This window comes from Stegostoma tigrinum, chromosome 33, assembly GCF_030684315.1.
Source record: "Stegostoma tigrinum isolate sSteTig4 chromosome 33, sSteTig4.hap1, whole genome shotgun sequence".
NCBI classification, from domain to species: Eukaryota; Metazoa; Chordata; class Chondrichthyes; order Orectolobiformes; family Stegostomatidae; genus Stegostoma; species Stegostoma tigrinum.
Window position 1 is genome coordinate 29,719,020 of NC_081386.1, and position 11,889 is coordinate 29,730,908.

General features: G+C 48.2%; 1 protein-coding gene across 1 annotated transcript in view; it reads left to right on the forward strand.

The window, feature by feature from the left end:
* itga11a (integrin, alpha 11a) overlaps positions 1 to 9,769 on the forward strand; it is a 161,455-nt gene extending 151,686 nt beyond the window's left edge. The window contains exons 29-30 of the mRNA XM_059639194.1: positions 7,189 to 7,302; positions 8,367 to 9,769. Coding sequence (XP_059495177.1) covers positions 7,189 to 7,302; positions 8,367 to 8,465 — 213 coding nt within the window. The 3' untranslated portion in view covers positions 8,466 to 9,769. The remainder of the gene's footprint in view (positions 1 to 7,188; positions 7,303 to 8,366) is intronic.
* The last annotated feature ends 2,120 nt before the right edge of the window (positions 9,770 to 11,889 follow it).

Genomic DNA, 11,889 nt, shown 5'->3' on the forward strand with positions numbered 1-11,889 from the left:
ATCACTCACTGCATGGCAAAGGTTTTTGCTCCTATCCATTGTGTTTCTTTTATTATTTACTGTAAAACCATCCCCTCTTGTTCTTGGTGCTGTTGATGGATCAATCTCTCGCCACCTTCATAAGTTTGAAGACTTCTATCGGATTCCCTTTTCTTAAGGAACCAGTCATTAAAACAGGCAGGAAAGCTCCTGGGACGGTCAAGGAGATGAACCCGACAGACAACTTTCACACCTTAGCGCAGCTGGCAACGCCTACATCCAAAGTACTATCCCTGGGAGCACTATTACTCCATCAACAAATGGGTAACAGCTACCTCCAATTTACCAGTCTCACACCCTTTGCAACCATCAGAATATGATACATCTGCTGGCCTGCAACTTCTCTCTCAGTCATATCTTTAACACATTATTTTTCTGAAAAGAAAACTCCACCTATCTGGACTCCATTTTCTCTCCCTTGGTCCAGGAACTCCCTACCTACATCCGTGACACCATCCACACCCTCCACTTACTCCAGGACTTCCAATTCCCTGGCCCCCAACACCTCATTTTCACCATGGACGTCCAGTCCCCATACACCTGCATTCCCCATGCAGATGGCCTAAAGGACCTCCTCTTCCTCCTGTCCTGCAGGCCCGACCAGTCCTCCTCCACCGACACCCTCAACTGCCTAGCCGAACTTGTCCTCACCCTCAACAAATCTCTTTCAATTCTTCCCACTTACTACAGACGGGGGTGGCCATGGGTGCCCGCATGGGCCCAAGCTATGCCTGCCTCCTTGTAGGTTACGTGGAACAATCCGTCTTCCGCACCTACACTGGCCCTAAAGCCCAACTCTTCCTCCGGTACATTGATGACTGTATTGGCGCTGCCTCGTGCTCCCAAGAGGAGCTCGAACAGTTCATCCACTTCACCAACACATGCCACCCCAACCTCAAGTTCACCTGGACCATCTCCAACACATCGCTCACCTGTCTCCATCTCAGGCAACCACCTAGTAACCAATATCCATTTCAAGCCCACCAACTCCCACAGCTACCTAGAATACACTCCTCCCACTCAGCTTCCTGCAAAAATTCCATCCCCTATTCCCAATTCCTTCGCCTCCACCACATCTGCTCCCAGGATGAGGTGTTCCACTCCCACACATCCCAGATGTCCGCATTCTTCAAGGACCGCAACATCCTCCCCGCAGTGGCCGAGTACGCCCTCAACCGTGTCTCCCGTATTTCCCGCAACACACCCCTCACACTCCGACCCCGCAATAACCACCAAAGGAGAATCCCCCTCGTCCTCACATACCACCCCACCAACCTCTGGATACAACGCATCATCCTCCGACACTTCCGCCATCTACAATCCGACCCCACCACCCAAGATATTTTTCCATCCCCACCCTTGTCTGCCTTCCGGAGAGACCACTCTCTCCGTGACTCCCTTGTCCGCTCCACACTCCCCTCTAACCCCACCACCCCCGGCACCTTCCCCTGCAACCATAGGAAGTGCTACACTTGCCCCCACGCCTCCTCCCTCACCCCTATCCCAGGCCCCAAGATGACTTTCCACATTAAGCAGAGGTTCACCTGCACATCCGCCAATGTGGTATACTACATCCGCCGTACCCGTTGTGGCTTCCTCTACATTGGGGAAACCAAGCAGAGGCTTGGAGACCACTTTGCAGAACACCTCCGCTCGGTTCGCAATAAACAACTGCACCTCCCAGTTGTGAACCATTTTAACTCCCCCTCCCATTCCTCAGACGATATGTCCATCATGGGCCTCCTGCCGTGCCACAAATGATGCCACCCGAAGGTTGCAAGAACAGCAACTCATATTCCGCTTGGGAACCCTGCAGCCCAATGGTATCAATGTGGACTTCACCAGCTTCAAAATCACCCCTTCCCCCACTGCATCCCAAAACTAGCCCAGTTCTTCCCCTCCACCCACTGCATCCCAAAACCAGCCCAGCCTGTCCCCGCCTCCCTAGCCTGTTCTTCCTCTCACCTATCCCCTCCTCCTACCTCAAGCCACACCCCCCATCTCCTACCTACTAACCTCATCCCGCCCCCTTGACCTGTCCATCCTCCCTGGACTGATCTATCTCCTCCCTACCTCCCCATCTACACTCACCTTTACTGGCTCCATCCCCGCCTCTTTCACCTGTCTGTCTCCTCCCCGCCTATCTTCTCTTCTATAAATCTTCGATCCACCTCCCCGTCTCTCCCTATTTATTTCAGACTCCCCTTCCCCTCCCCCTTTTCTGAAGAAGGGTCTAGGCCCGAAACGTCAGCCTTCCTGCTCCTCTGATGCTGCTTGGCCTGCTGTGTTCATCCAGCTCTACTCCTTGTTGTCTCAGATTCTCCAGCATCTGCAGTTTCCATTATCTCCAAACACATTGCAAATTGGTTGACTGCTATCGAGGGCAGTTAGGGATGGGGAAGGGATGCTGGCCTTGCCTTTGATGTCCACATCTCACAAGAAGTAACAAACCTGACATGGGCCATTTTCAGTTTTGCTGGGAGATGGGGCAGCTTCCCATCTCCATTTTCATTCAGGTTTCAGCTGGTGCAGTGCTGACCTCTGGTGGATAAATCTGCATTGCCTCAAAACAATTAACCCGATCACAAGAAATGAAAGAACACACAACTGTAGAATGCCCACTGTGCAGAAAGAGGCCATTTGGCCCATCAAGTCTTGCACTGATGCTGCAAAGAGCATCCTATTCTATCCCATTTACCATGGCTAACCCACCTAGCCTGCATGCTACAGGGCAATTTAGTAAGGCCAATTCAGCTAACCTGCACGCATTTGGACTGTGTGAGGGAAACCGGAGCACTGGGAGGAAACCCATATAGATGCCCACAGGGAGAACATGCAAGCTCCACACCGACAGTCACCTGAGGCTGGAATTGAATCAGGATCCCTGACACTAGGAGGCAGCAGTGAACCACTGTGCATTCCTGTGCACTTTGCAACAGCCTCTGCCCCTGCTGTCATCAGACTTCTGAATGGAACTCTCAAATATCAAGTTTAATGCTGACTTCGCTCTTTGTGCACCTTTTCTGCACCTGTATCATCATACTCCTCGCGGTGCTCTATCACCCTAATGCACTTTGTATGGTATGATCTGCCTATACAATAATAAATCAAATCAAATGATCCTAAGATGTCCCAAAGCACTTTGCAACTAGTGACAACCTTATATTGTTTCCGGATGTGTAGATGCTGTTGTAATGTAGGAAATGCAGCAGCCGATTTCTGCACAGCAAGCTCGCAGTATTAGCCATTGGTGTCCTTTAGAGAAAGAAGCAACACTGACAAGTACACAGGTGCAGTGGCCTAAGAGTCCCCCAGTCTCTCTCAAAATTTTCTCAGGGTTAACCAATTGGAGGAAACAGAATGGAAAGAAATGGTCATGAGATTTGCTTTTCTTAGTGAAACCATAGCAGCAAACGCGGAAGAGAAACAGCCTGCGATACCATCGATAGCAGGACTGTCCTACTAGGAAGGACTGGTTTGGCCAGGCTTGCATCCACTAGAGTTTAGAAGGATGGAAGGGCTGGACAGACCAGATGGGGTTTCCCCTCGGTAAGGGAGTCTAGAACCAGGGGACACAGTTTCAGGGGATGTAGTTGGCCATTTAGGACTGAAATGAGGAGAGATTTCTTCATTCCGAGAGTAGTGAATCTGTGCAATTCTGTCCCACAAGAGGCTGTGAAGGCAAAATCCCTGAAAATATTCAACAGACAGATTTTATTTTAGATTTAAATGCATTACGGAGTATGGGGAGAAAGTGGGGATATGACAGTAGGGTAGAGGATCGGCCATGATCATATTGAATGGTAGAACAGGCTTGGAGGGCTGAATTAGATTAGATTCCCTACAGTGTGGAAACAGGCCGTTCGGCCCAACAAGTCCACACCACCCCTTGAAGCATTCCACCCAGACCCATTCCCCAATAACCCAACATCCCTGAACACTACAGCCAATTTAGCATGGCCAATCCACCGAGCCTGCACATCTTTGGACTGTGAGAGGAAACCGGAGCACTTGGAGGAAACCCACGCAGACACGGGGACAATGTGCAAATTGCATGCAGACAGTCGCCCGAGGCTGGAATCGAACCCGGGTCCCTGGTGCTGTGAAGCTGCAGTGCTACCCACTGAGCCACCGTGCCGCCACAATGGATGGCCTGCTCTTGCTCCCAGTCACTCTGTGATTGGAGGAGCAGGGAAGAGTTTTGGAATGCTGCCAACGGAACCGTCTTCCAGGGGCTTTCCAGGGGTTAATGGGTAATATCGAGTGCTACCTTTGGTTGGGATGGGTGTTGTTTTGTCTGGGTGTTGTGTAACAGAGGCCAGAATGGCCAATTGCCAGACATGAAAGTTTTTCTGCAGGGGAGGGGAGAGCAGCAGCTACAAGTGGGTTCTGGAGGGAGGAGGCTGCAGGAAGGGTGCGAGGGAGGGACAGGATTGGAATGGGTTACAGCGGAGAGAGAACAGTTTAAAAGGTGTCAACCAAGGAATGCTCAGCTCTCTGCGGTCCAAGAAAACTTTAACTCACCAAGGTCACGAGTTCCTCATAAAGGCATGTGGAATCTAATTTATACGTGGAATAATAATACCTGAAAAAATACAACGGATCTATATTGAACACCATAATTGTTAAATTTAAATGTTAGATTGTGATTGGAGCTGTAGTAACTTCTGGTTTATGTTTTGCAGCTTGTAGAAACCCATTAACCATGACCACAGAAGGTGCTTTTATCATAACAGATTCTTATGGGTAGAATTGTCTGAATTATTTTGAATGAAATCTGTCACTAACTTATGCCTGTTGTCTTCTAGTAATTTAAATACTGTGTGTGTCTTAGAAATTAGTGCATTCCTGTTGTATTGTGGCTAAATTTTCAATGGAGAATTGATAATTATAGAGGGTATTGGCACATTATTCCAGTCCTCTTTTTGCACGTGAGTCCAAATAACCCATATGTTGTCAATAGAAATACAGAAAGTATTGCAACTGTGCTGTGACATAATCTAATAAAACAGTTAGTGAGAACGAAAAAGGTGTCCCTGTAAAGCAAAAGATAGCCCTCCCAAGAAATTCCAAAAGTATCCTCAAAAAAAAAAATCACAAGCCCTCGCAAAAGAACCTTTGAACTCTGGAAGGAAATCTGTCATCCTTTCTTTTTGATTGACATAAAAACTCCAGACCAACGGCAATGTGGATCATTTTTTACAGCTCTCAAGGTCAAATAGGAATCGTGAAAACGTTCTGACCTTGCCAGTGATACACACATCCTGTGTGAAAGAATTCTTTTTAAATGTGTTTGGTCTATTTGAATCTCGCTGTTTCAGGATTTTGACCACATTTTAACCGCTGTCATTTCTCAGACCTTTGAGTATAGCAGCTGGGTTGATGTGTTGAGGTTGTTATAAGATGTTGGTGAGGCGTCTTCTGGAGTCCCGTGTCCAGTTCTGGCCACCTTGTCGTTACTATTAAGCTGGAGAGGGTTCAGAAGAGGTTTACCAGGAAGTTGCCAGGAATGGAGGGGTTGAGTTATAGGGAGAGGCTGTGTGGACTGGGACTTTTTTTTCATTAGAGCATGGGAGGCTGAGGGGTGACCTTGCAGAGGTTTATAAAATCATGAAGGGTATAGATAAGGTAAATGGCAGGTGTCTTTAGGGTGTGGTATTTCAAGACTAAAGGGCAGATTTTTAAGGTTAGAGGAGAAAGATTTTAAAAAGATTTTGGGCATTTTTTTTTTAAACACAGAGAGTGGTTTGTGTATTGGATGAACTTCCAGAGGAAGTGGTGGTTGCCGGTTTAGTTACAACATTTAAAAGATATGTAAGTAAGTACACGAATAATAAATGTTTGAAGGGATATGGTCCAAGTGCAGGCAGGTGGGATTAGTCTAGTTTGGAATTATGGTCAGCATAGAATAGTTGGATTGAAAGGTCTGCTTCTGCAGATTTTTCTTCCTTGCACAGATCATGTCTTGTTTGAAGTATGATATTTCTGACCAGGCAGCATTCTCTGAATGTGTAGAAATGTTAGAACATTTAAAAAACAGGGGGAAGCCCTTGATGGGGAAGGAGTTGATGTTAGTCAGTCAGTGATGTGACTGATAGTTGTGACATGAGCAGAACTGTGTGAGAGAGTCTGAGACAGACTCTGAAGGGACCAACACTTTGTGTTTGGTTATAGTGGCATATGGGAGTCAGCTGGCCAGACAGTTGCTTTGCAACACAGAGTTAACACCAACAGTGTGGGTTCAGTCCCCATCACTGGCTGAGGTACGGTGAAGGTAATTTCTCCCCTTGTCTGAGAGAAGATAAACCTCCACTGGTCACTTCTCCCCAATGAGAAAGCAGCCCTCTGAGGCTTTGATAAATTTACGAGTGCTGTACATAGAGAGAATAAAGAGTTGAATTACAATGACTACATCCAGATTTCTGGTGGAGTACAGCAATTATGTACATCCCAGCTCAACACTGCAGGGAACAGGAACAAACTGAGCCTTCAAATAAGCTCAGACTAGGCCAAAGTCCTCCTTGACCATTCAATTTTATCCATGGCTGACCTACACCTCAACACCATTTTCCCATATCGCCATCCCACTGCCCAGCAATGGCTATTGATCTCCATATCAGAAGCTCCATATGACAAGCAGCACCCTAGAAGCAATAATTCCACATTTCCACTAAACGTTACGTACAGGAATTGTTGCCTTGTTCGGCTCCTGAGTTCTGAAGAAGAGTCACTGGACTCAAAAACGTTAACTTTACTTTCTTCCCACACAGACCTGCTGATTTCTCCAGGAACTTCAGTCTTTGTTTGACACCTAAGCAGCCTAGCTCCAATTTTAAGATGATGTCCCCTTGTTCATGATTCTCCTGCCAAGTGAGAATGATCTCTCATCTCCCAAACGAAGCTCCAAATATCTAATCATTTGACGATGAAAGGATCAGACTTCACTGGTCAAATGGAAGAACAAGCTTTACTTCAATTACTGGGACACAGCAAAAGAAGTCTCTCCAAATAAGGTGGGGCAAGGCCCCCAGTGAGGAGTTGTCATTGATGAGAAATTGAAGTCTGTGTAATATGGAGGAGGGGCTCATTGCAGATAAAAAAAAAACACAACAGCTTCCCATCATAACTCTCCTGTACCTCTCCTTCCAGATCACACTTCGTGTGACCAAGCAGTATGAGTCTGAGGTCTCTATCTGGATTATAATTGGGAGTTTGTTAGGAGGCCTTCTCCTGTTTGCACTGCTCACTCTCGCTTTATGGAAGGTAAGTGGAGTATTTCACAGAGCCTGAATATTAGACCTTCCAGCATTGTGAACAAGCTTATCCATTCTAACTCTGAGTGGCTTCCAGTTCAGAGGGTGGGGACTGTGATGACCACAGCATATCTCTTCATTGCCTGCATTCTGGAGAGTTTTATTTGCGGTTGGCTGTCCCAAACGAAAGCTGTGTCGGTTATGCTGAGATCACAACACAGCAAATACACTCTGTAATAATGCAACCCATCAGGCCTTTGGAAATAATACTAAATTTGTACTGAATTGCTTTCCACATAGTGACCACTGAGCAGTCAGATACACTGACTCTCGCCGACTTCTAGCTGTTATCTGGTCCCATCATTGCTGTTTGCAATGTGGAACAGGTTTAGCAACAAACTGGGGCTGTGTGCAGGATGTGTTGCTGGTCTTCCTTTGACAGCATCTTCCGAGATCACATTTTCTTCCACAAGGACAGCATTTGGATGTGACAGTGACTCTGTCATGGTACTGTAGCTAGCACCAAAACCAATATCAATAAGACAACATATAACATGGTGACCAAGGAAACCGAGATATCAGACATGTCTCAAGAGGGTCCCTGACAGAAGCTGTTCAGTTTTGCAACATCTGAAAGCTGCCAGGACCATTACACCATAAATACAGGAACATAATTAAGCCATAACCCCTGATTCCCTTGTTGGGTGTCAAAAATCTATCTTTCCCTTTAAATGTTCAATGTAGCAGCCTCTTAATGTTCTCTGGGGACTGGAATTCCATAGGCATTGCGAATTTCGTACACTTTAGTTTAAGGATAAGGGTATTAAGAGCAAGAGAAGTTGGTGGAACAAAGATACAGACCAGCAGTGATCGAATTCAATAGAGCTCAAAGGACTGAATGGCCTGCAGCTGTTAACCCTTTGTCATCAGATGCCCAGAAAAGTCCCCACGCCCCTTTATAACAGGACTGAGCAGGACAAGGGCCAGGCTGAGCTGACACTTGAGCATCAATTCTCTGATCTGAATCCTGCTGCCTTAAGATTAATCCTCTCGTTTCATTTCTTTACCCCACAGATCGGCTTTTTCCAAACTGCATACCGGCGCAGGAAACAGGCCATGGCCGCTGGGAATGGATCAATCGAGCAGTCATCGAAAAAAGGCATAGAACAATGAGATCTCAGAAATGTTAAACACGAGAAGGTGCAAACTCTCACAACTGGCACAACAGTATACCAACACTGAGCAGTCACCGTGCGCACCTTCCTGTCTGTCAGGTCATTGATTTTCGCTTGTGGTGCCACATACTTTCATTCATTCTCTCTAAAGGTGCAGCAAACTGCTATAAATCCCAGAATATATTCCCCTCCGGCCCCGAACCAACACCCCCCCACCACAATCGAAAAACCATGTTTTAACAAGGGAAGCAACGTAGATTACATTTCTCTTGAACTTTCATTGGCTGTGTGTGGGTGACTGTGCTAAACATAAAAGAAAACACACTCAAACAGGCACAGTCACAGCAGGAATGAGCCCCTTTTACAGCCATCAGGAATTATACCTGCCCCTTTCAGCGCAAATCCCTGAAGTATTGTTCAGAAAATACTGACTGCCTGTAATCTTCGTCTATTGGTTGCAAGTGTTATGTTTATAAGAAAGTGAGGAATAATTTGCACAGGATTTATGGATTGTAGATATTTTTAATTAAATTAACCTCCCTGCGATCCTTTGCTTATCACATACCTTCCTTCAGGTGTGAGAGAAGTGCTGTCTATCCGAGTCTCATATCCCTCCTTCTCTTAACACAATGGGAAGGTCCAATGCTGAGGGAAATGCCCAGTCTGGATTTCTGTGTCCACAATCTCATTGTAGTCCCCTCCCCTGCCTCATAACAAAGAGGAAGTTTATCTATTTATCGATCTGCTAAAACTAACCTAAGGTGATTATGTAACCAGTGATGTCTTTCTCCACTGGTAAATGTGCTTCCCTAGTTTTATCAAACTTGACCTACAGATGTGTGTGGTTTTCTAGGGAAGGGTGCCCTCTGAGCTGAGGCAGTTTGAGAGATCAACACTCGTGGAATTGCAGAGGTGAGAAAGAATTAACACAAAGGCACCAATCACAAGACTAATCCTATGGATTGGTTGGACATTGTGCAGCTGTTGGGTAATGACTCAGTGTTTACAGCTCAGAAACTGGCCATTCAGCCCAACCGGTCAATGCCAGTGTTTATGCTCCACCTGAGCTTCTGCTTACTTCTGACCTCCTCAATGTATCCTCTTCGACGTGGAGGTGCTGGTGTTGGACTGGGGTGGACAAGGTCAGAAGTCACACGACACCAGGTTATAGTCCCAACAGGTTTATTCGAAATCACCAGCTTTCGGAATGTTGCTGCTTTGTCAAGTGATAACAGAGCAGCACTCCAAAAGCTTGTGATTTCAAACAAACCTGTTGGGAGTACTAGTGATAATGGGAACTGCAGATGCTGGAGAATCCAAGATAATAAAATGTGAGGCTGATTGAATACAGCAGGCCCAGCAGCATCTCAGGAGCACAAAAGCTGACGTTTTGGGCCTAGACCCTTCATCAGAGAGGGGGATGGGGTGAGGGTTCTGGAATAAATAGGGAGAGAGGGGGAGGCGGACCGAAGATGGACAGAAAAGAAGATAGGTGGAGAGGAGAGTATAGGTGGGGAGGTAGGGAGGGAATAGGTCAGTCCAGGGAAGACGGACAGGTCAAGGAGGTGGGATGAGGTTAGTAGGTAGGAGATGGAGGTGCGGCTTGGGGTGGGAGGAAGGGATGGGTGAGAGGAAGAACAGGTTAGGGAGGCAGAGACAGGCTGGACTGGTTTTGGGATGCAGTGGGGGGAGGGGACGAACTGGGCTGGTTTTGGGATGCAGTGGGGGAAGGGGAGATTTTGAAGCTGGTGACGTCCACATTGATACCGTTGGGCTGCAGGGTTCCCAAGCGGAATCTGAGTTGCTGTTCCTACAACCTTCGGGTGGCATCATTGTGGCACTGCAGGAGGCCCGTGATGGACATGTCATCTAAAGAATGGGAAGGGGAGTGGAAATGGTTTGCGACTGGGAGGTGCAGTTGTTTATTGCGAACCGAGCGGAGATGTTCTGCAAAGCGGTCCCCAAGCCTCCGCTTGGTTTCCCCAATGTAGAGGAAGCCACACCGGGTACAGTGGATGCAGTATACCACATTGGCAGATGTTCACCTGCATTCCGCATGCAGATGGCCTCAAGGCCCTCCGCTTCTTCCTGTCCCGCAGGCCCGACAAGTCCCCCTCCACCGATGCCCTCATCCGCCTAGCTGAACTCGTCCTCACCCTCAACAACTTCTCTTTCAATTCCTCCCACTTCCTACAGACTAAGGGGGTGGCCATGGGCACCCGCATGGGCCCCAGTTGTGCCTGCCTCTTTGTAGGTTACATGGAACAGTCCCTCTTCCGCACCTACACAGGCCCCAAATCCCACCTCTTCCTCCGTTACATTGATGACTGTATCGGCGCCGCCTCTTGCTCCCCAGAGGAGCTCGAACAGTTCATCCACTTCACCAACACCTTCCACCCCAACCTTCAGTTCTCCTGGGCCATCTCCAGCACATCCCTCACCTTCCTGGATCTCTCAGTCTCCATCTCAGGCAACCAGCTTGTTACTGATGTCCATTTCAAGCCCACCGACTCCCACAGCTACCTAGAATACACCTCCTCCCACCCACCCTCCTGCAAAAATTCCATCCCCTATTCCCAATTCCTCCGCCTCCGCCGCATCTGCTCCCACGATGAGGCATTCCACTCCCGCACATCCCAGATGTCCAAGTTCTTCAAGGACCGCAACTTTCCCCCCCACAGTGGTCAAGAACGCCCTTGACCGCGTCTCCCGCATTTCCCACAACACATCCCTCACACCCCGCCCCCGCCACAACCGCCCAAAGAGGATCCCCCTCGTTCTCACACACCACCCCACCAACCTCCGGATACAACGCATCATCCTCCGACACTTCCGCCATCTACAATCCGACCCCACCACCCAAAACATTTTTCCATCCCCACGCCTGTCTGCTTTCCGGAGAGACCACTCTCTCCGTGACTCCCTTGTTCGCTCGACACTGCCCTCCAACCCCACCACACCCGGCACCTTCCCCTGCAACCGCAGGAAATGCTACACTTGCCCCCACACCTCCTCCCTCACCCCTATCCCAGGCCCCAAGATGACTTTCCACATTAAGCAGAGGTTCACCTGCACATCTGCCAATGTGGTATACTGCATCCACTGTACCCAGTGTGGCTTCCTCTACATTGGGGAAACCAAGCGGAGGCTTGGGGACCGCTTTGCAGAACACCTCCGCTCGGTTCACAATAAACAACTGCACCTCCCAGTCGCAAACCATTTCCACTCCCCCTCCCATTCTTTAGATGGCATGTCCATCCTGGGCCTCCTGCTCTGCCACAATGATGCCACCCGAAGGTTGCAGGAACAGCAACTCATATTCCGCTTGGGAATCCTGCAGCCCAACAGTATCAATGTGGACTTCACCAGCTTCAAAATCTCCCCTTCCCCCACCGCATCCCAAAACCAGCCCAGTTCGTCCC